General features: G+C 39.2%; 1 protein-coding gene across 1 annotated transcript; it reads left to right on the top strand.

Annotated features, from left to right (window-relative positions):
- The first annotated feature begins 3539 nt into the window (after nucleotides 1–3539).
- On the top strand, nucleotides 3540–23100 carry LOC138403576 (uncharacterized). The gene is made up of 2 exons (XM_069504741.1): nucleotides 3540–3614; nucleotides 22802–23100. The coding sequence occupies exons 1-2, from the start codon at nucleotides 3572–3574 to the stop codon at nucleotides 23098–23100; spliced, it is 342 nt and encodes a 113-aa protein (XP_069360842.1). The 5' UTR covers nucleotides 3540–3571.
- The last annotated feature ends 3367 nt before the right edge of the window (nucleotides 23101–26467 follow it).

Here is a 26467-nt window from a genome sequence, read left to right on the forward strand (position 1 = left end):
ATGGTTGGGAACCCCAACATAAACCCAACATAGGTCCCAAATACCAATTACCATTAACCCAATAAAGGTAAAGGAAAAGATCCAAAAACCGAAAAGTCCCCCGTTTTATTCACTGTGGATAATTATATCCACCCGTGAGCCCATGCTCGGAGAGTGGATAAAGCTGTCGGAGGGGATAAAGATTTTATCCTTTCCCCGGGGAGAAAATTATATCCCCGCCCATGCTAACCCTGCAGGAGCCGGGGCGGTGCTGGGCGAGCACGTAGCTTCACTTGGCGGACAACGCGCAGTTTCGTGAAGGAAAAATGTTACGTATGGATTCCATACGTAAAATTTTTCCTTCACGAAACTACGTAACATTTTTCCATACTATGGATAGGGCCCGCAGGATTTTTTAGTAAATTTTCAGCGTAGGTACCTCAAAAGGAAAAACGGAACCCTTATAGGATCACTTTGTTGTCTGTCTGTCTGTCGGTCTGTCAAGAAACCTACAGGGTACTTCCCGTTGACCTAGAATCATGAAATTTGGAAGGTAGGTAGGTCTTATAGCAGACATTAGGGGAAAATCTAAAAACCGTGATGTTTTGGTTACGTTACACAAAAAAAAATTGTGGCCTTGAACTAATAATTAGTATTTTCAATTATCATAATAAGATAACTAAGTATATCAAGTGGGGTATCATATGAAACGGCTTCACCTGAGAATTCTAAAACAGATTTTTATTTATTTTTATGAATCATAGTTTTTGAATTATGGTGCAAAATGTCGAAAAAACACGACTGTAGTACGGAACCCTCGGTGCGCGAGCCTGACTCGCACTTGGCTGGATTTTTTTGTCTGGACAAATAAATACCCAACTGATGGAATGAAACGTTCAATTCGACAATTTGTATTCTTTTCGCCACATACCGTTCTTGGAAAATCCTAATCGTAAAAGGCTTTCAGTCACCCATAAAGAAAAGCAAATTGTATAAGATACTGCTAATATGACAAAGGGAAACAAAAATGTATGGAACCTGAATAAAACAGTTCGTAATATTTCTTCGCTGGTCGTAGGTAAAGGAAAAACCGGTCAAGTGCGAGTCATATTCGCGCACCGAGGGTTCTGTACTGCAGTCGTATGTTTTTGACATTTTGCACGATAAATCAAAAACTATTTTCGCAATTTTCTATACGTATTTATTTTTATACGATACTATAATATTTTAAAATTATTTAGAAAAATCTTATTACCTTGTTTTACGTAATATACTTCACACCTTATTTCAATATCTATCTACTTATCTGTAAATTGTCACGTGGAAGTGAGAGCTGTAATGCAGCTGAGTATATTTATTTAAGCAAATAAGGATAATAGCTGTAATAAACAGCCAAATTGTTTGTTTCATCACAGTCTAGCAATCCTCTTCCACTTCAATATAAATGACAAGCGAGCTTGGGAAGTTGGAAATGAGTTCTAATTTGCTCTGATAGTTCTAATTAGTTCTAAATAAATAATTTATCCTTAAATCTAAAGCTCACTTGCACAAGGATCGTCAAACTGATTTAGATACATTTTGTAATGCAGTCACTTTTTGGCAAGAGAATAATCATAATGCATTAAATGCAAGCCGATAGGGTGCGCGTATGCGAGTCTCAAACGTTTTTCCGTGTGTTAGAAATCATGTTATTATTTATTATAATTTATATTATGAATTGAATACTATACAGCTAATTAATAGAGCGCATTAAATATGAAGAAAACATTTGATTAAATGAAGAATATTGCACTAATACTAATTATGTCATTCATTCAATCAATTGCTGTTGACAATACACATCCCTAAATTGCATATTTATTTAAGTTAAGTAGGTACATATACCAACTTATTAAGCTAGCTAATCGTTAAAATTACTAAAACTATTTATCAAAGTAGTATTACACGTTTTTGTTTATTAAAACACATTACTGACATTAATTAATATACATTAATGAATGAAATAAGGTAACTTCACGTCATTACGACGAATAGCTTATTCATGATTTACACGTTATAAAATTTTTTACAAAAAAAATAAAAACCGACTTCGATACACAAACACTAAAAATTGAAAAATAATTTAATTTATTACCGAATATATTATGTATACAAGAGTTAATATAGTTCCATAATAATACTTTTTGGTGCCGGTGCCAATTAGCTTCAGCTGCGCGAATCGTCTAGACTTCATATTTTTATGAGACTCCACAATGGCACCTCATTGGCACCGACCCCAAAAAATATTATTATGGAACTATATTAACTCTTGTGTACATAATATATTCGGTAATAAATTAAATTATTTTTCAATTTTTAGTGTTTGTGTATCGAAGTCGGTTTTTATTTTTTTTGTAAATTTTTTTTATTTCACAATTTTTAGTGGTCCCATGGAATTATGCTATGACTGGTTAAAAATCTACTGTTTACTAAGCTATTACACTGATCGCGAGCAATTCACTCTTATCCGTTGAGGAGTTCCAGTATCTATCTTCGAAGATGTTCATCAGATCTTCACCAAATTTAAATGGGACCAACTTTGAAGTATACCCTTTCAAACAAAAAAAGAATTTTCAAAATCGGTCCAGGCGTCTTCGAGTAATCGGGGAACATACATAAAAAAAATAAAAAAAATAAAAAAAAACATTCCGACGAATTGAGAACCTCCTCCTTTTTTTGAAGTCGGTTAAAAAGGCTGTGTAGCCTAATGGACATTGAGTTCTGTACATGAAAATCAACAAATAAACTTGTGAAATCAATCTTCGAGTTGTTTCTCTCCGTGGACACCTTACACGTGGTACTGAGTCCCGCTCGCTTCTCGCTATGCCCCACTGTATGATAGATAAACGGTGGTAGCAGGGTAATCATGTTTACATTGTAAACAGTCCTTGTAGTGAGAGAGATACACTTACACGCTGCAGGTGTCTTCAGGCGTCCATTATCTACGAGCTAATTGCAGATTAGCTTAAACAAACTTAATTATATCCTAGTGGAATATCATGAACTAGCAGACCCGCCCCGGCTTCGCTCGGATGGAACTTAGAAAATTAGCGTGGGGGGTAGTTTTCACGAACCCTGAAATAGGTACCTACGTATTTTATCTTTTGTAACCGAAAACACAAATAACAATTTTTATGGAAATAACTTGAAAAGTGACAGACTTTCATACAAACTTTCATCCCCTATTTAACTCCCTTGGGAGTAGAATTTTCAAAAATCGTGAAACAAGTATTTTTTATTCTTAACTGAAAGTCTATAAATACTAATTTTCATCGATGTAACTTTAATAATGACGACTTTCATACAAACTTCCATACCATATTGATCCCCCTGAGTGAGGGGTGGAATTCCGAAAAATCCGTTCTTAGTGGATACCTACTCTGTACAAAGAATAGACCCTCCAAATTTCATCTCTCTAGGACCAGCGGTTTAGGCTGTGCGTTGATATAATATATAAGTCCGTCCGTCAGTCAGTAAGTCAGGACTTTGAATTTTATATATATATATAGGTCGAAGATTAAGACGACGCACGAAGCGAGTCTTCTGTCGTAGCATGTTAATTAGAAATTTAACGCTCTTCGCGCTGTCAAAACCAGGTAAATATATTAAGTTATATACTGAACCCTGTAAATTTTACTTAGCATAATATACCTATTCAGTTTTACTACATTTCGTAAAGTCCATTATAATTTATAATGGTCGATGCCATTTCTAAACACCTACGTCAGAAGTTTTCACTTATTACAACTTCCCTGGCAGTTGGCACATTGCCAAGTTTACTGTAACGAGTAACGACTGAATAATCTAATTAGAGCCTTCCAACTCGCAGATGTTAGCTGAAACGAAAGCCATGTCGCTTTCTTCTTGTTATCACTTGTTATACCTTGGTTAGTAGGTAGAGATGTAGAGATGGTCATTATTGCTACTTTTCAATCATTCCCATTCAGTGTATTGTTTTCACAGTGATTTCACAGGTGATTTTTCGTTGAATTTTTTTTCACAGGCGATTATTACGGAAAGTGATTTTTTTAATTTTTGCACTAACATTGAGGCTAATTCCGTTGTACACAATCTCTAAACTAAACTTAAATGGCACGTCTATATCTATTGCTATCACTAGCACTAAATTTAGACCTGTTAATTTAGTTTAGAAATTGTGTACAAGAGAATCGGCCCCAATGTATGCTACATCAATTTAACTAGGGTATATCATATATGATCTATAATAGTATATATGATCTATAATAGTATATATGATCCATAATAAAATAGATCCTATATATCATAGTTCCTAGTTAAATTTATGTAGCAAGTTAAATCAATAGCGCTGATATTTCATATGACGTGTTTTTTGATAGAAAATTATTTTCCCATTTTTGCAATTACAATCGGAGGGCGGGGGGGGGGGGGGCCTTCCAACATCAATGGTTTGTTACATTGATTTAGTTTTCTCTTTCTAACTCACAGCGATGTGAGTGTGCTCGCTCGCACACTCCTTAGCGTCTAAGCTCGGGCTGATGACCACGTGCGCACGAAAAAACTTTGTGACATTTTGCTTCGTAAATTTTCACAGGCTTAAGTAAAGGCAGCGAGGGTTACATCATGTGAAATGGCTTTTCATGTGAATTATGTGAATTTTCTAACAGTGAAATGGATCATCTCATAGATAACAGAAGTGTTATCTATGGGTCCTCTCTATTGGTTAGCGACCACACCGTCTCATGGATAACAATTACATTAGGTTACATATCTTCATACAAAATAGGTACCTGAAGCGTCCCTAAATGTGACCAAAACAATGATATTAATTTTAAATTAGTTATAACTTGGACACAATAATATTATTTTTATTGTTGTTTAATGGGAAAAATAATAATTATTTTCCTTAACAAATTGATATAACTGAAATAATGAATGGATAACATTATTCAAATATAATAAACGTACAACTTTTGCGCACTCCCTCATAATACGGTAGGTATAGACTATAGAAACTGGCATTGATTTTGTAACGACAGGGGAGTCTTGCATACGGATTAAAATATAGATTTTCCTTGCAAATACGATGGCGGATATGGTTTTGAATGTGATGGTTTTGTTGTTCGTATCTTCTCTGGCGGGCTGCGAGGCTTTTGATGTGGGGAACGAAATTGAAGCGCGAGGCAAAGGGAAAAAGATTGCGCTGTATGGTGAGTTTTTAAGTTTTATTTATTATCGGGTTCTGCTAGAGACGTGTTCGTGTAATAGCTACCTCAACACGTTTTCTTTGATGCTGAAAATATCACGAAGTGTTAACAAATTTTTACACGAAAAAATTCCTTTGAATAGTTAGTATTTTTAAAATCGTTACTTATTTTTCCGTCATCGTTATAAAAGCCCGCGATCCTAAGGGTTTTTACAAATATCATATTTTGATGATATGAAGTAAGTACCTTAGAACCTAACTTTCTTTTCGAGGACTTTTCACTATCGTAAATAACAAACATTCAGACTAAACAAATTTCAAACCTCTGTTTCACCCCTTTAGGGATTGAATTTTTAAAAATCCTTTCTTAGCGAATGCCTACGTCATAATAGCTATCTGCATGCCAAACAGCCCGATCCGTCCAGTAGTTTGAGCTGTGCGTTGATAGATCAGTCAGTCAGTCAGTCAGTCACTTTTCCTTTTATAATATATTTAGATAGAAGATAGATAAACATAAACATCTTGTGTTACCATTATTTTTGATATGCAGACCGATTTCTCCGAAATTTCTAAACCGATTTTAATATTTTGTTTTAGTTTATTTTGCGGATCTGGTAATCAAGAAGATCTTTATCCTGAAGCTGATCTACGCGGTGGTGTTCTGGATTGTCATCCACAAAGCTGGCTACTTCCTCTCCTGGTTCGTGGGTTATCTGAAGGAACATAAGAAAAACCATGAAAATCATGTGCCAGATCACTATGGACATTACGGGCCTTACAAAAAAGTGAGTGGGCCTTATAGAAGAGAGAGTGGGCCTTATAGAAGAGAGAGTGGGCCTTATAGAAACAAGAACGGGGCTTTTAGAAAAGAGAATGGGCTTTTATAGAACAGAGAATGGGTCTTATAGAAAAAAGAGTCATGGAATGATTTAAAAATTACATTAAATTTATTTTAGTTTTAATAACAAAAAATTAATTACGAGAAAAACCATGAACATCATTTGCCACATTACTATGGATATTACGGGCCTTACAAAAAGTGAGTGGGCATTATAGAAGAGAGAGTGGGCCTTATAGAAACAAGAACGGGGCTTTTAGAAAAGAGAATGGGCTTTTATAGAAAAAGGAATGGGCCTTATATAAAAGAGAGTCATGGAATGATTTAAAAAGGTTAAAATTACTATTTTCAAATGATTCCATGATCCGCGACAGGCTTAGAAAAAGTGTGAGAAGGGTTTGGCCATAGTCCACCACGCTGGCCAAGTGCGGATTGGCAGACTTCAAAGTTAAAGCGAGTGATATTTAATTTAATAAAACGCACATAACTCCGAAAGTTTTACATCGTTGGTTCGTTATAGTTTTTCTTTCACTAGGTATCTAGTGAAAGAAAAATATTTTAAATCGCCGGAATCGCCATTTAGAAAAAAATCGTTACATAGCTAGTTAGTATTAGGTGTTTCGTTACTAGAAAACATAATAAATAAAATATTTTATAAATCAGTGCTTATAAACACGTACCTACCTTAAAAATGCTTCTTCCTTTCACTCACCCTCACCCCTTAGTCCGCCTCTGCATACAAGTTATTAGACCACAAGGTCAAGGTTTACAAGGTTTTAAACCATACCTAATAATAATAATAATATTATATAATTTAATAATAATATAATAATAAAAAAAAATTATTCAAGTAATCTTTCACAAGTACTTTCGAATCGTCGGATGCATCTACCACTGGTTCGGAATGCCTTTCCTACCGAGAAGAACCAGCAAGAAACTCGGCGGTTGCTCTTTTCAAATATTTGATACTTATATAATATTATTATGCCATGTATTAAAAAAGTATTTGCAGTCATTTGCGTTGCTGCAACGAGCTGCAGGCCAAATCCACGCTCTGTTGTGATTTAGATAATCTTCAATTGTGTAATATGCTTTTTTCAGGAGCAAACTTTTAATAGGTTTTTTAAACTTGTGTAAAGGCAAGTCCAAAATAGTTTGCGGGATTTTATTATAAAAGGTATTTACTCATAAACTCTATTTTATTGTAACAACTGACTGACTGAAATACTGTACTTTAAAAATACTTAATAAATACAAGGATCTATTCTTTACTGTAATTTAAAGTGAAGTCTGCTGTATTTTGCAGTGTTGTTTTCTCCTATATTTCCACGTTCAGCGCTCGAAATATTGCACAATATGGCACACTGCATCATCTTTACTGCTTTATATTTTTTAAGACGCGATCCATTTATTGAGTTTAGTGAATAAATAAAATGAACTACTTTCTCCCCGCCGCGCTGCGGGACCCATTGTAAATAAGAGCTCGTTAGAGAGCTGCTGTGGATTTTGTGTAGTTCACTTTAATAGTATAGTTCTTGCATTTCACGAAGGCCACTGACTCATGCTTGTGTCGTATCGGTATACATAAGGTACACTACATGTGTGCGTTTGACAGCGCTTGCTCGCGACTGATCGGTCCGACATGCATTCACACTTACGCAATGACCATGTAAACGACGTTACCACAAGTAAAGTTCCCTAGCCTTCGTGAATTGCAAGAACTGTAACATAATTCACGAAGGCTAGGGATAAATCCCAAGCGTAACGAGGGATACTAGAGTAACTACCGAGCGTAGCGAGGGTGTTGCATCTAGAATCAAGACTAAGACAGTACTGCCCCCAAGTTCAATACTCTATTTTTCACACCTCGCAAGTCAATAAAATTAAAATCTTCGTATGCTTAAATAGGTAGGTCTGTCTTTAGAAGATTCTGGGAGCAAATAGTTTAATACACTTTGAGCATTAATAGTTTCCGGAGTTAAGTTCTCGTCGAGTGACTCTTAGTCTTAGGCTGAAATCTATAGAGCACACTTTGACTTTGCTCAGACTTAAAATTGAGTTAAAACGAGACAAATTTATGTGAGAGATATACATAGATCTGTCTCGTTTTAACTCTGTCTTAAGTCTAAGCAAAGTCAGAGTGCGCTCTATAGATCTCACCCTTAATGCGCGGTGAAAGTTAACAGTGCGTGCTTATCCTTGGCGACCATGGGGTCTCGTGCGGATATCCTCATTTCCTATTTTATTCTCCAGGGAAATACCGTACATAGCGCGCTCCATAGTTCGCTGAACGACTTTGAATTATAATTTTTATGATAGTGGTTTTACTATTTACCTACAAGTTTTTCAAATAATTTTTTAATGTACCTACTTAACCAGTAGGATTCGAATTAGATGGCATACAGTCGCTTCAGTACTGAATGAAAATACTCGCACGTATTTTCTCAAGTTTTGGCACTGCAAGTGAACCGTAGGCGATCCGAGTGCGATACCCAGGGACTCGGGAGACGCAGGTTGGAATCCTGCCGGTCGCGGTGCCGCAATTTTTGATAAGTATGTTATTTTCACACATACATATTATGTTGTGAATCACCTACTAGGTATTTTTACTAGTTAATTGACTTTTATATTTTCATATTATTATATTATTGTAAAGCTTGTTTAAATTATCAAACGTACTGTTATAAATTTATATTTAATATCTATTTAAGTAATCTGTAAAAAATTGTAATCCTATTTGGCCTTATTTTCAGTTTGTTATTATGTAAAATTATATTGTATATGTCGGAGAACAGGAGGATGGCTGATAATTATTATTCATCTTTAGCCGACATCAGAAGGTAGTAATTAATAGGTAGGTACTTTAATCCATGTTCTTTACAAATAGTTCTCAGTAACGTATCGCACATGGAAACCATCAACGTAACACAACCAGATCACCCTAACCTAACCCTACCTATGGTCGCCTCCAACCACCCCTCACAGCGACCCCTCACCTCACTCTAAACTAGCTAACCTAAGCTAAACACTACATCGTGTGATTAGGGCGCAATTGCTATTGCAACCTCTCAATCAAGTCACGACCTACTCCGTTATCTAATCATCTCAAGGTAATCAATCACAACTTCATGAACGCTCTTAAAAGGATCATTGCATCGACTCTCTTACGATCTAAACCAGATCTTATAATTGACTTCTCATTACTAATTCAGAATATCGCAATAGCTCTACCTTCTCCACTCTGTGCACATCTGCATACAGAACACCATAGCATCGTGCGCCACACGCGCCACGACTACTATATCCACCCAAATAAGCGATCACAACAGAAACCAGGTAGAATGTAAGCTATTCGATCTCATGGGCAACTCATTGTCTAATCCATTTCAACATTACACGAGAGTCATCAATGATTCTTTACCAACCGGGTTATACGATTCTAAAGCGGGTACCTACTATCAAAGTTAACTTCAAGTTACTATCACACTAAGCTATCACTTCAAACTAATCATTATCTCAACTGCCGGTATATCTCCAATTACACTCTAAATCACTAGCGTCTGCAGAAATAACCTTAACGGATGTCCTTATAATAATCTATCCACTGAGCCAAACGTTAACTCACGAATTACTCTAATATTCACCAATAATTAGTATTCCATATTCGTCAAACAACTACGCGAACATTATTAATAGTGCTTTGCAGACAAAGTCACCGGATGGCACTAGATGTTACGATTTAACACAATGTACATTAGCATCGAACAATTACTGTTCTAACTATATCACAATCACCGAATTAAATATCACGATTAAGAAACTACCTACCTATCTCAAAGAATAATAATTAGCTAAGCTATAATCTGATACTTAATTAATTTAACGCGAGAGAAAATTGTGAACGACAACAAAATTCGTGCGTGTCAAAGTCCAACTCTGACAACTAAAATAAAGATGGCTACCTTCCGTAGAGTAAAACTCATACGTTTCTTTTCACGGAGTCTATAGACAGTAAGAACTCTTTCAATATCGACCCTCCAATACGGCCATTCTGACATGCGACCGTCCTCGGGCGCTAGTATGTATCAAGCACAAACATTTTATAAACGTCAGAACATCCGCTCGTTCATCCTGACAATCAGCACAAGCACACAAACCGCATATTCTAAAGCATGCATATCACAACCATTACAAATAAAACAAGCATGACACAACCAAAGCATAGCCCAACTTTATCCATAGTAGCAACTTCTAAAACACACTGCACCATTTGCCATAATAGACTCACCGCTCATAATTATGTCTCATAAAACCCGAACTCCAGCAGTACCCCGCTACTGATCCTATCACCTGTTCCAAACACCCACCACACTATACACCAAGCTAACTCCCCTCAGCTGAAACGGCCACGCCGCCGTCCATCCATCATCGGAACAGCCACCTCGCCGTTTATCATCTAAATGGCCACCTCGCCTTTTAGACAACTCCCTTTTTTTCAAAACAGCCACCTCGCCGTTTATTATCTAAATGGCCACCTCGCCTTTTAGACAACTCCCTTTTTTTTCAAAACAGCCACCTCGCCGTTTATTATCTAAATGGCCACCTCGCCTTTTAGATAACCCCCTTTTTTTTCAAAACAGCCACCTCGCCGTTTATCATCTAAATGGCCACCTCGCCGTTTAGACAACCCATTTTTATAAATCAAATATTCTTTAACGTCGCAATAGCACGTTTCCAAAAGCAATTCACTAAGCTCTTCCTTATACACATCCTTTTGAGGTCAATCGGCAGCTTATTGTTCATTTTTTTTTTACAGCCATAGCGCAAACGCTTTTCATGCATTTACCACTGTGGCATTCTGAAATGCATACCTCGTTCGTGCATCCAACCGACCCACTCATCCTTACCTCATAATCTCGTTGGAAATATTTTTGACATCTCCTAATAAATACGCCCATATCCTCTATGCATCACAGTGGAAGGACCCCCAGTTTTTTTATAACGGCATACAGCAATCGAACAGACTCATAACACAGACAGTCCTTATGCACTTCCTTTGAAGTCGAAATGCCCTTTTAGCATCAACGTAATTACCCTACAATGTCAATCCATACGACAACACGGATGATACACATCCGTGGGATGCACCCAAAGCCGCATTCAATTATATCATCTGCACCAGACGTCCCCACGCATACACAAATTCGTCCAATTCAGCACACACACCTAATGTGCACCCTCAAATTAGAGTTCCTGTCGCAAATTATTCCCAAAAACTTTAACTCATCAACCCTCTCCATCGTCGCATGATCATGAACTGCATCATTTTAGTTTTATTTAAGCGCACTTCCAAGTCATTATTACTAATTCAATTAATTATCCTCCAAAGCGCCGTTCAATTCCCATTCCTACATTCCTTCAACATTATTCTATCATCTGCAAACAATACACAACGAACAGTGGTCGCTATCGTAATGTCACCAATACAAGTTACAAAAAAAAAACAAATATTCCGGCGAATTTAAAAACCTCCTCCGTTTTTGAAGTCAGTTCAAACGGAAGGATTCTAATACACCACACATACCATACAGTCTGAGGTACCCCCCGCTTATCACATTCCAGTGGAGATCCGTACACCCTTTGGTATTATTTTTCATTCTAGCAATCCCAGCGCACATTTTCGGTCCATTCAAATACGACTCTATCCATTCATAAGCTCTTCTTTCAACACCATATCCATCTAATTTATCCAATAATATTTTATCATTCACAAAGTCAAAAGCCTTAGTCACATCCTGAAAAATAATAGCAATAGGTACCCTGTCATTCAGGCTATCATTATCTATTCCACTTAAACAGAAACAATCCTCAACAGTGGAGCTGTCATTGCAAAAACCAAATCGTTCATCCACGAGCACACCATTGGCATCGAATTTTTTTTGAGACGTTTCACCATTACCTTTCCAATCATTCCCGCTAATATTGGCACCAATGTTATAGTACGGTGCCACATCAATCGCCTTTTTTTTTAACACGGGCTACAGGAATGGTAACTATAGAAATTTTTAAGTTGCCTAGCAACCCCTAAAACCCCTTATTCAAACGACTGATTCACTATGTCTGCAAATACACTGCATAGGCGAATAGCGCACTCCTCTACAGAGCCAGTCCTCATCTCATCTTAGCCCAGCTTCAGTGTCACTCGGTGACTCTATTATACCAAAAATCCCTTCAGTCAACCATACCGTTTTATTATTACAATTATCCATTTTCACCTTCTTAAAGGGTAAACACAGCACATAGAAAAGTTATACAACATCATGAAAGGAATCAAATGCCTCGCCGACGCTTTCCGAATATTCGAAAATGTAAGGGACAAGATAAATTTCATGAATAAAATTATTTCGTATTATCCCCGTTGTAGTCCCTCCCATATTAAGACCATGCAGACCTATATCGCACTTTTTTTTCAACCCTTACTGCCAATGCCCAAGTAGCATCATGATCTGAGAGTGCTAGATAGTCAATCTCAGCAGCTGAAAACATCAGACCACTAGCTATTAAATTAGATGACAACCGTGCTGGGACATCACACTCCCAATACTATAACCATTTAGTAAGGAAACCAAGTAGTTTGGAACCCTCGTAGCCTTAGCTCCAAGCTTACGCAATTCACCATCACCACCATACCACATAACTCCAACAACTGACAGTCAAAATTGTAAATTAACTAAACTTAACTATTTTGAATAAATGATTCGAGTTTTGAGTTTAACTCCATTAAATCACGGCCACTTTCACCACTCCTTAGCGCATCTCTACACAAAATAATCCTTCTTTCTTTCTCTTTTTATTCAAAACACACAAAAGTAAATCAAGCTTTTCAAGAAAGACCACGTGTGGGTATTAAAATTGAAAACATGTCTTGCACAAATAAAAAAAAAAAAAAAAAAAAAAAAAAAATCTTGTCTTTTTTTTTTTTTTTTTGTTAAACAAAGCTAGTGTTGCAATGATTTTCGAAAATGTGGGCATAAATCGTGTATCCCACTTCTGATGTCGGAGAACAGGAGGATGGCTGATAATTATTATTCATCTTTAGCCGACATCAGAAGGTAGTAATTAATAGGTAGGTACTTTAATCCATGTTCTTTACAAATAGTTCTCAGTAACGTATCGCACATGGAAACCATCAACGTAACACAACCAGATCACCCTAACCTAACCCTACCTATGGTCGCCTCCAACCACCCCTCACAGCGACCCCTCACCTCACTCTAAACTAGCTAACCTAAGCTAAACACTACATCGTGTGATTAGGGCGCAATTGCTATTGCAACCTCTCAATCAAGTCACGACCTACTCCGTTATCTAATCATCTCAAGGTAATCAATCACAACTTCATGAACGCTCTTAAAAGGATCATTGCATCGACTCTCTTACGATCTAAACCAGATCTTATAATTGACTTCTCATTACTAATTCAGAATATCGCAATAGCTCTACCTTCTCCACTCTGTGCACATCTGCATACAGAACACCATAGCATCGTGCGCCACACGCGCCACGACTACTATATCCACCCAAATAAGCGATCACAACAGAAACCAGGTAGAATGTAAGCTATTCGATCTCATGGGCAACTCATTGTCTAATCCATTTCAACATTACACGAGAGTCATCAATGATTCTTTACCAACCGGGTTATACGATTCTAAAGCGGGTACCTACTATCAAAGTTAACTTCAAGTTACTATCACACTAAGCTATCACTTCAAACTAATCATTATCTCAACTGCCGGTATATCTCCAATTACACTCTAAATCACTAGCGTCTGCAGAAATAACCTTAACGGATGTCCTTATAATAATCTATCCACTGAGCCAAACGTTAACTCACGAATTACTCTAATATTCACCAATAATTAGTATTCCATATTCGTCAAACAACTACGCGAACATTATTAATAGTGCTTTGCAGACAAAGTCACCGGATGGCACTAGATGTTACGATTTAACACAATGTACATTAGCATCGAACAATTACTGTTCTAACTATATCACAATCACCGAATTAAATATCACGATTAAGAAACTACCTACCTATCTCAAAGAATAATAATTAGCTAAGCTATAATCTGATACTTAATTAATTTAACGCGAGAGAAAATTGTGAACGACAACAAAATTCGTGCGTGTCAAAGTCCAACTCTGACAACTAAAATAAAGATGGCTACCTTCCGTAGAGTAAAACTCATACGTTTCTTTTCACGGAGTCTATAGACAGTAAGAACTCTTTCAATATCGACCCTCCAATATATATATCGCTGTTGATTGCAAAAAACAAATAAAATAAAATAAAATGTATTTAAAGTTTCTCTACGTGATCAAATCAGAAATGAGGAGATCCGTAGGAGAACTAGAGTAACCGACATAGCTCAACGGGTTGCGAAGCTGAAGTGGCAATGGACAGGGCACATAGTTCGTAAAACCGATAGACGTTGGGGTCCCAAGGTGCTGGAATGGCGACCTCGCACCGGAAGACGCAGTGTTGGAAGACCCCCCACTAGGTGGACGGACGACATCAGACGAGTCGCAGGGAGCCGCTGGATCCAGGCGGCGCAATACCGTGGCGTGTGGAAGTCCCTACAAGAGACCTATGTCCAGCTGTGGACGTCTATCGGTTTATGATGATGTATTTAAAAATGACTTAGAATCTGTGGAGCAGGCAACTTTCACGTTTAATGATAAAATCAAATTAGGCCGGGTATCAGCGAGGCGTAAACCGGGTTAACGAATTACCATAAATCGCTGACGCTGTCTCGGATTATAAACCGTTTACGCGCGTCATAAAACGGCACGCTGTATACTCGTGTCTCGTACGTGTCATACAGGTGGGACAGGGAAAGCTGTGGAGTCGACGAGTAGGCATTTTCTTTACAAAAACCCGGCCATAGGAGTCAGGATCGCGCAATGAGGGTTCCGGACTACAGTCGTATTTTTTCTAGTTCTAAATCTGTTTTAGAATGCACAAGTGAAGACCTTTCATATGATACCCCACTTGATATAGTTATCTTACTTCGAAAATTGAAAATACTAATTCATGAACATACCTATTAAAAAAAAAGTTGTGATATACCCACAAATTCACGGTTTTCGCATTATACAGTGAGTCATCACCATCATGACCAACCCATAGTCGGCTCACTACAGAGCACGGGTCTCCTCTCAGTATGAGAAGGGTTCGGCCATATTCCACTACGCTGGCCAAGTGCGGATTGGCAGACTTCACACACCTTTGAGTACATTACGGAGAACTCTCAGGCATGCAGATTTTCTCACGATGTAAGCCAGTGATATATAATTTCTTAAAACGCACATAACTCCGAAAAGTTAGAGCTGCGTGCCCGGGATTGAACCCCCGACCTCTCGAATAGGAGGCGGACGTCGTAACGACTAGGCTCACTTTTTAGCAAAAGGTCGGTAGATTTATTGAGATGTCTCGTGCAGTAATTAATTCTTGGAGTAATTAACACACTAATTAGTTACGAACAACCAGCCACACTAACCTACGTATACAATCACAAAACTGTTAGATATTATAAAACTTGGGCTTTCTTAACAAAGTTTTAGCTGTACTAACATTATAGAGAGAGAGCCAGCGCGTGCCAGACCTTCGTCATTTTATAAAAGCAGAAAGTATTGTCCCCAAAAATGGGAGGAAATTGTTTCGATCGTGGTGGCTTTGAGAGATAACAGATAATAAAGGTGTAAAAAATCTTACATAAAAGTATCAAGTCTAATCTAAATCTCTATATATAAAATTATATATAAAAAGAAAAGGTGACTGACTGACTGACTGACTGACTGACTGACTGACTGACTGACTGATCTATCAACGCACAGCTCAAACTACTGGACGGATCGGGCTGAAATTTGGCATGCAGATAGCTATTATGACATAGGCATCCGCTAAGAAAGGATTTTTGAAAATTCAACCCCTAAGGGGGTGAAATAGGGGTTTGAAATTTGTGTAGTCCACGCGGACGAAGTCGCGAGCATAAGCTAGTACCTATATAAAAGGAAAAGGTGACTGACTGACTGACTGATCTATCAACGCACAGCTCAAACTACTGGACGGATCGGGCTGCAATTTGGCATGCAGATAGCTATTATGACGAAGGCATCCGCTAAGAAAGGATTTTAGAAAATTCAACTCCTAAGGGGGTGAAATAGGGGTTTGAAATTTGTGAAGTCCACGCGGACGAAGTCGCGAGCATAAGCTAGTTTTTTATATTTTCTTCGGAATAGTATTGGAAATCACGGCATGCATTGCCAGATACTAGTGTCGTAGCAATGGCAACCCCTTACCAGACACCCGTAAACTTTAGGGGTGTCTGGCAGGGAGTTGCCAAGTGTCTGGCGCTGTGCATTGCCAGACACTTATTGGAGTGCAACTCCCTACCAGACACCCTTAAACTTTTACCCTCTTGTCTTTCTCTGTCATCAGTAATTTGACATTTGAAGGCAAAAGACAAAACAGAGTATAACTATTCCACCGCTATTCCAGGTTTATTTGTTAGAGGGTTAATCTTTAGTTTAGTTTAGAGTGTCTGGCATGGGTCGCCATGATAATAGGTGTCTGGCACATTGCCATTGGCAATGCATGACGTGATTTCCAATACTATTCTGAAGAAAATAAAAAAATGGCACTTTATACTTTGACGTAAGATTTTTTACACCTTTAATTACCTGTTAACTGGCTCTTAGTCCATTACATTTGCGATAGAAAGATTAATGGAAATAGTGATTGATGATAGATAGGCATTAGGCACAATTCGAAAAGAAAATTACATCTAGATTATAATTTTTCTAGAAAACATTTCACCTCTAATTTTTCCAAGAAGTTGAAGGTCATAATATAATCCATATTATTCACACTAATATAAAATATTATAAATGTGAAAGTGTCTGTCTGTCTGTCTGCTAGCTTTTCAAATATCCGTTTAACAAATTTTGACGAAAGGTACAGAGTTAGCTTACATCCCGTATACGGCTACTTTTGTCCCGGAAAATCAAAGAGTTCCCACGGGATTAAGAAGATCTAAATCAAAACGTACGAAGTTGCGGTTATCGTCCTATTTGGTACAGGATAGCTTGCATCCTGAAGTTGGTCATAGGCTACTTTTGTCCCGAAAAATCAAAGAGTTCAAACGGGATTAAGAATATCTAAATCAAAGTGGGCGAAGTTGCGGTTATCGTCCTATTTGGTACAGGATAGCTTGCATCCTGAAGTTGGTCATAGGCTACTTTTGTCCCGAAAAATCAAAGAGTTCAAACGGGATTAAGAATATCTAAATCAAAGTGGGCGAAGTTGCGGTTGTCGTCCTATTTGGTACAGGATAGCTTGCATCCTGAAGTTGGTCATAGGCTACTTTTGTCCCGAAAAATCAAAGAGTTCAAACGGGATTAAGAAGATCTAAATCAAAACGGACGAAGTTGCGGATATTGTCCTATTTGGTACAGGATAGCTTGTATCCCGAAGTTGGTCATAGATACGTTACCCACCCCTTAGTACACCCGTTCCACTTTCTTTAACTTTTATAATATCCTCAACCATAAGGTTGCCTGGAAGAGATCGCTATTTTAGCGAAAGGCCGCCTATTGTACTTGCGAACATCTTTGTTATATTTCTATTGTTTTGATATTGGTAAAGAATATTTTACTTTTTACTTTTACTTTTACGTTTTGCCGGAATAACAAAGATTTTCCACGGGATTTTTAAAAACCCTATATCTACGCTGACGAAGTAGCAGGCATCACCTAGTACCAAATAACTTGTAACTAGGCAGTTGTTAGGTACTATACCAAATAATATACACGAATTAGGTAAAAGAAAATATGATTTAGCGTGATTTAAGCGTGAATAGCCTTTAGTAACGCGGCAGGCTAAATAACAAATAGCAGAGACGACTGAGTAGCTTCAAGGGTACGGGAAGGTTAAGGTTTAACCAAAACATGCCTTTTTAGGGTTCCGTACCTCAAAAGGAAAAATGGAAGCCTCATAGGATCACTTTGTTGTCTGTCTGTCGGTCTGTCAAGAAACTACAGGGTACTTCCCGTTGACCTAGAATCATGAAAGGAAGGTAGGTAGGTCTTATAGCAGATATAAGAGGAAAAAATCTGAAAACCGTAAATTTGTGGTTACATCACACAAAAATACGACTGTAAGTAGTATGTAACCCTCGGTGCGCGAGCCTGACTCGCACTTGGCCGGTTTTTTAACTAGAAATTCTTTTGCACGTTTCAGTTCTTTATCCTATTCTACCAACTAAAATGGCAGGTCTAAATGTAATTTTATTTTTATTTGGTTTATTTGAAAGTAATCAACAGCGTAAATAGGTACATAATATTATTTGCATTTAAATCTAGTTTTAACAGAAGGCCAAAAGAGATTACTTAAAATTATAATTAAAACTATTTTAGCGGAATAGATTTAGAATAAAATGTAGGTAAATACAATAATAAAATTACAACAGTGTGTGTGTATACTTGTGTGTGCGTGTGTGTATGTGTGTGTGTGTGTGTGTGTGTGTGTGTAATGATATTCCTTTCGTAATGCTCCTTGCTGTAAAGGCTAGCCCCCGATTTAGACCGGTATAAGATTTCGCAGAATCAACCCAAACTCATTCAAGACACCACGAGGCAAAATAACATTAATAAATAAGTAAACATTTTCATCATATTTGATGAAATTAAGCTCACAATAAAACACATCGTTAAAACCACGAGGCACTCCAGTAAAGAGTTAATGCCACATAAACCTCCACGAGACATAAATTTTAAATTTTATTTGCGCATTGCAACCGACGTGACGTAACGTAATGCGCTCGCGAAATGAGAAAATTAAGGAAGATTAAGTTGGACTCGTCACTTGGCTACTGGCTTCAAATTAAACGCCATAAAGCTGCTCAGCGTATTTGGTCAAATCACCGCAGGATTTTCACATAAATAAATATACAAAAGGAAAATCTCACTGACTGAGCTTTTCCTTTTGTATATTTTACTTTTACTGATTGATCTATCAACGCACAGCTCAAACTACTGGACGGATTGGGCTGAAATTTGGCATGCAGATAGCTATTATGAAAGGATTTTTGAAAATTCAACCCTAAAGGGGTGAAACAGGGGTTTGTAATTTGTGTAGTCCACGCGAACGAAGTCGCGAGCATAAACTAGTTATATATAACCACAGCAAGCGCAGTGTGGGACGACCTCCAACCCGCTGGACTGACAACCTTAAGAAGATAGCGGCAAGTGGGTGGATGAGGAAGGCGGAGGATCGTGTGTGGTGGCGTGCTCTTGGGAAGGCCTATGTCCAGCAGTGGACGCAAATAGGCTGATTGATTGATTGATTGATATAACCACAGACCCTGTGACAGACGTTAGGACTGTCAGACAGTTACACTGCGGAGGTTGAGTAGGTGCGGAACCCTAAGAAGTAAAAACATTCAATTTCTGTGGGTTCTATAATTCATAACGTGAATATTTCGATCGTTCGAAAACTTCGGTAAATTCGCAACTACCTGAGGTGGGTAACTACCTACCTACTCGTACTAGGCATTTATTATCGTACCAACATTCAGCAAATCCACGCCAAGGGCGACACACTCGTACATTCCGGAACCGCCGCCCGCCGGACACGTTCCGGAATAGTTCCGGAGGTATTTTACCGGAAATTATTTGTCTGGATGTCAGCTCCGCGCTGTCAATGTGATTACGGAATTCCGGGAAAACTATTCAACCGATTGAGAGGTACGAGTAGACGATATTTTTGAATTCTAGTCATCAAACCTAAATCCTACCACGTTTTAAAATACTTTTGTGTCATTTTGTGTATTAAATGTTTGACTCTACAATATATTCCAATCAAATACAAGGTTTTTCATGAAAACAAAATCGTAAAATGCTGGCGGGGGACAGGGGAGAATGCTTTGTGGCCTCAAAATTGGTGGACTCAAAAGTCACATAATCAAAACAATGTGCGGAATGAGGGTACCTGATGGGCACGGACCGACTTTTATGCTAAGCAACTGCCTAAGCTTGGCGATCGGTGGTATTAGGCGTCTATAGGTGGTGGTCTGTGCAATTTCAATGTACCTATTCAATCTATGCAAATAAAGAACTTGAATTTGTCTGTCTGTGTTAACGGAGGATGAGTGATTGAGGCAATACTTTAGTCTGACAGTAAAACAGATTTTTTTTCTGGAAGATATCTTGGCTAGTTTTCAACTAAACGAATTAAATCATCTTAGAATTAGTCATCATTGACTAATATTCTTGAATAAAAAATAACTATAACGAACTGCCTATATAACTATACCTTAAATATCTTTTCCGTATTAGAAATCTAAATACTTCTAAGATTCTGAGATATATAAGTTTCATGTAGGTATAATAAAATGAGCCTCAATAGCTCAACCGGTATAGGAGTGGACTGAAAACCGAAAGGTCGACGGTTCAAATCCCGCCCGTTGCACTATTGTCGTACCTACTCCTAGCACAAGCCTGACGCTTAATTGGAGAGGAAAGGGGAATATTAGTCATTTAATATGGCTAATATTCTTTAAAAAGAAAATACAAGTTTAGGTTAATTTAATGTTACATAATAGCTTTTTACTCACAGGCTAGATTGTAAAGTAGATTACAGTCAGTATTTTATGATAAAAACAAAAAAAATTAGAAACCGTTGGGCTAACGTATGCTTTTTGGAAAAATACACAATTCCCCGTAAAATCATGTAAAACATGCAGCGCTTTTCAACACATTGTGTTGCGAAATACCTACCTTTCTTTCAGAGAAACGGTGAAATTTTTTTTAACGCGTAAAATTTGAATAATGTATGGAGCGCGAGGCGGACACAAAGGGTTTTAATCGCTCCGAACAGGTAAATTAGTCACAGAGCGGGAAAAGTCAATTTGTTCATAGTCTGAAAACAAAATGACTTTCCTTCGTATTCATGGGCCTACAACAAATTACATGGGTCTTCAAAACATGCGGTATTTATTTAAGAGCGTCCTGCCTGAAGAGTTCTGTGCCGTGCTCTAATATCGAGAAAAAAAGACATGTTTAATAATTGGCTCTGCGGCTCTAGATTCTAGACGTTTGGAATATTATAAAAAAAATTATACCACAGATAAGTAAATCAATAACACTAGTGACAGTGTTAAAATACGCGACTTATAAAGTTTTTTTGTGATCTGTGGATATAAGTTCAAATTTTGAATATTTTTAGTAACCTATTTGAATTAAAATGTTAAAGTCCGTTATAATATTGCTGATGTTTGCAGTTAGTTGTTATTGTTTAGAAGGCAATGATTTGTCTGTTTTGGAGTCGAGAGCCAAAAAAAAAAGGAATTCGATCAAACTCTTGGGTAAGTGTTCGTTCTCTTCTCATAATCTAAGTAAGTAGGTACATATAACCTGTTTTAGGGTTCGAGTGTGGAACCTTAAAAAACCCGGCCAAGTGCGAGTCAGGCTCGCGCAACGAGGGTTCCGTACTTCAATCGTATTTTTCGACATTTTGCGTTATAATTCAAACACTTATGATGCATAAAAATAAATAAAAATCTGTTTTGGAATGCACAGGTGAAGCCATTTCATATGATACCCCATTTGATATAGTTATCTTACCTACTTCAAAAATTGAATATACCTACTAATTATTATTAGTTCATGACCAGACTTTTTTTTTTTTGTGTGATGTAAAGGTTTTCCGATTTATCCCCGAACGTCTGATATAAGACCTACCTACCTGCCAAATTTCATGATTCTAGGTCAACGGGAAGTACCATGTAGGTATTGACAGACCGACAGACAGACGGACAACAAAGTGATCCTATACGGGTTCCGTTAATTCCTTTTGAGGTACGGAATCCTAAAAAAGTTGTAGGTAGTACGATTCCGAACGATGTGTAAACCGATAAAACTGGTCGTCCGAAAACTCCACAAAACTATTAACATCACGAATATATCTACCGGGCAGTGAAAATTGTCGTTCAAAAATGTTTGAAAAATATTTTTTCATAATCCTACGCTATGATCCCACGTTCAAAATTTCTACGTGTATTTTACTATACCAATCGGATAGCAGACATTTTTTAAAGGCTTGCGTGTATGCATATTTCTTTAGGGTCCCGTACCTTAAAAGGAAAAAGGAAATCTTATAGGATCAGTTCTTAGGATCAAGACGCAAGCAAAAAATAATTATTATCTACACAATAATATATCCTTCCAAGGTACGGAACCGTGCGTGCGCGAGTTCGATTCGCACTTGACCGGTTTAGTGAACAAGAAATACTTTTTACTAATTTTTTGTATTTAAATTTTTAAGTATCTTGCGTGCGTTCTGAGCGCTGATAGCCTAGTGGTTAAGACGTCTGCTGTCTATTTGGGAGTTCGGTGGTTCGATCCCGGGCACGCACCTCTGACTTTTTGGAGGTATGTGCGTTTCAAACAATTAAATATCACTTGCATTAACGGTGAAGGGAAACATCGTGAACCTGCGTGAATGGGGAAACATGCATGCCCGAGAGTTCTCCATAATGTTCTCAAAGGTGTGTGAAGTCTATCAAGCACATCGCACATGGCCAGCGTGGTAGACTATGGTCAAAACCCTTCTCACGAGGAGACCCGTGCTCTGTAGTGAGCCGGTGATGGGTTGATCCCTACAGAACCCTAAAAATTAACTTTCTTCTTTTCAGGACTGATCCTGCTGTTCATCTTCTCAAAAATGGCAATTTTCAAAGCAGTTTCCGTATTCCTCATGATGACGTTCTTCCAAAAGCTGTTCTCGTTCGGCGGTCTGGTAGTCAAGTACTTCATGAAGATGAAAGCCGAGGAGAAGAAGCCTGCGCACGTATATGGCGCCCCCCCGAACCAGAACTATGACACTGTGGGGTACAGCTATGGCCCCCCGGATCACGAGCCGCTGCATCAGGAAGGGTACCCTGGGAAAGGCGTCGCACATTTGGATTGGCTTTTGAATAAACATACTAATTAATATTGGCGTTTTATTTTATACCACAACAAGCTAACATCTAGAATCTAGATGAAGCCCGCGACTTAGTCCGCGTGAATTTAGGCTTTAGTGTTTATATTTTCTTAGTATTAGAAATCACATCATGCATTGCCAATACTTGGTGTCGTGGAAAGTGGAAATTTTAAAGGTGTCTGGCAGGGGGTTGCCGCCATACTAGTGTCTGGCAAGTGCCAATGCATGACGTCATTTGTAATACTATTCTGAAGAAAAATTAAAAAATTAGGCTTTACACTTTGACGTAAGACTTTTTACACCTTTGTTACCTGTTATCTCCCAAAGCCACCACGATTCAAACAAACATCCGAACAAACTTTCCTCGCAGTGTTGGGGACAATACGCAGATAAACTTTCAGCTTTTATAAAAAGGTCTGACACGCGCTGGCTCTTAGGCCATAAGACCTTTCGGTTTTCAGGCCGCTCCATTAACCGTTGAGCTATCGAGGCTTATATGGATTTAGAAAGCTCAAATAACTGGACGGATCAAATTTGGAATACAGATAGCTATTACGACGTAAGCATCCGCTAAGAAAGGATTTTCGAAAATTCAACCCTTAAGGGGGTGAAATAGGGGTTTGAAATTTGTGTAGTCCACGCGGACGAAGACGCGAGCATAAGCTAGTGTTCACTAAGATGTGTGAAGTCTATCAATGCCCACTTCGCCAATGTGGCGGGCCTACATTCTGAGAGGCGACGCGTGCTCAGTATTGGGCTGGCGATGGGTTGATGATGATGATGATTGGATAAGTTGAAGTTAAGTGGAATCATTTTCCCAAAATGAAATTCCCGTCGCATTATAAGTTATCATTAGCAGCCAGGGTTGCCATCCATCATAATATACACGCCGGTACACGACAATTTGTCAGGGTTCACAAACCGGCCTCCCGTCATCTATCATCCTGAGTGCTCGGAACAAGGGTCTGCCACGGTGTAGCTATCGTACAGTATGTATCAGCAGGGCTGCCAACCATCATAATATACACGCCGGTACACGACAATTTGTCAGGGTTCACAAACCGGCCTCCCGTCATCTATCATCCTGAGTGCTCGGAACAAGGGTCTGCCACGGTGTAGCTATCGTACAGTATGTATCAGCAGGGCTGCCATCCATCATAATATACACGCCGGTACACGACAATTTGTCAGGGTTCACAAACCGGCCTGCCGTCATCTATCATCCTGAGTGCTCGGAACAAGGGTCTGCCACGGTGTAGCTATCGTACAGTATGTATCAGCAGGGCTGCCAACCATCATAATATACACGCCGGTACACGACAATTTGTCAGGGTTCACAAACCGGCCTCCCGTCATCTATCATCCTGAGTGCTCGGAACAAGGGTCTGCCACGGTGTAGCTATCGTACAGTATGTATCAGCAGGGTTGCCATCCATCATAATATACACGCCGGTACACGACAATTTGTCAGGGTTCACAAACCGGCCTGCCGTCATCTATCATCCTGAGTGCTCGGAACAAGGGTCTGCCACGGTGTAGCTATCGTACAGTATGTATCAGCAGGGCTGCCAACCATCATAATATACACGCCGGTACACGACAATTTGTCAGGGTTCACAAACCGGCCTGCCGTCATCTATCATCCTGAGTGCTCGGAACAAGGGTCTGCCACGGTGTAGCTATCGTACAGTATGTATCAGCAGGGCTGCCAACCATCATAATATACACGCCGGTACACGACAATTTGTCAGGGTTCACAAACCGGCCTCCCGTCATCTATCATCCTGAGTGCTCGGAACAAGGGTCTGCCACGGTGTAGCTATCGTACAGTATGTATCAGCAGGGTTGCCATCCATCATAATATACACGCCGGTACACGACAATTTGTCAGGGTTCACAAACCGGCCTGCCGTCATCTATCATCCTGAGTGCTCGGAACAAGGGTCTGCCACGGTGTAGCTATCGTACAGTATGTATCAGCAGGGCTGCCAACCATCATAATATACACGCCGGTACACGACAATTTGTCAGGGTTCACAAACCGGCCTGCCGTCATCTATCATCCTGAGTGCTCGGAACAAGGGCCTGCCACGGTGTAGCTATCGTACAGTATGTATCAGCAGGGCTGCCATCCATCATAATATACACGCCGGTACACGACAATTTGTCAGGGTTCACAAACCGGCCTCCCGTCATCTATCATCCTGAGTGCTCGGAACAAGGGTCTGCCACGGTGTAGCTATCGTACAGTATGTATCAGCAGGGTTGCCATCCATCATAATATACACGCCGGTACACGACAATTTGTCAGGGTTCACAAACCGGCCTGCCGTCATCTATCATCCTGAGTGCTCGGAACAAGGGTCTGCCACGGTGTAGCTATCGTACAGTATGTATCAGCAGGGCTGCCAACCATCATAATATACACGCCGGTACACGACAATTTGTCAGGGTTCACAAACCGGCCTCCCGTCATCTATCATCCTGAGTGCTCGGAACAAGGGCCTGCCACGGTGTAGCTATCGTACAGTATGTATCAGCAGGGCTGCCAACCATCATAATATACACGCCGGTACACGACAATTTGTCAGGGTTCACAAACCGGCCTGCCGTCATCTATCATCCTGAGTGCTCGGAACAAGGGTCTGCCACGGTGTAGCTATCGTACAGTATGTATCAGCAGGGCTGCCAACCATCATAATATACACGCCGGTACACGACAATTTGTCAGGGTTCACAAACCGGCCTGCCGTCATCTATCATCCTGAGTGCTCGGAACAAGGGCCTGCCACGGTGTAGCTATCGTACAGTATGTATCAGCAGGGCTGCCAACCATCATAATATACACGCCGGTACACGACAATTTGTCAGGGTTCACAAACCGGCCTCCCGTCATCTATCATCCTGAGTGCTCGGAACAAGGGTCTGCCACGGTGTAGCTATCGTACAGTATGTATCAGCAGGGTTGCCATCCATCATAATATACACGCCGGTACACGACAATTTGTCAGGGTTCACAAACCGGCCTGCCGTCATCTATCATCCTGAGTGCTCGGAACAAGGGTCTGCCACGGTGTAGCTATCGTACAGTATGTATCAGCAGGGCTGCCAACCATCATAATATACACGCCGGTACACGACAATTTGTCAGGGTTCACAAACCGGCCTGCCGTCATCTATCATCCTGAGTGCTCGGAACAAGGGTCTGCCACGGTGTAGCTATCGTACAGTATGTATCAGCAGGGCTGCCAACCATCATAATATACACGCCGGTACACGACAATTTGTCAGGGTTCACAAACCGGCCTCCCGTCATCTATCATCCTGAGTGCTCGGAACAAGGGTCTGCCACGGTGTAGCTATCGTACAGTATGTA

This window comes from Maniola hyperantus, chromosome 2 (genome assembly GCF_902806685.2).
Source record: "Maniola hyperantus chromosome 2, iAphHyp1.2, whole genome shotgun sequence".
Classification (NCBI taxonomy): domain Eukaryota; kingdom Metazoa; phylum Arthropoda; class Insecta; order Lepidoptera; family Nymphalidae; genus Maniola; species Maniola hyperantus.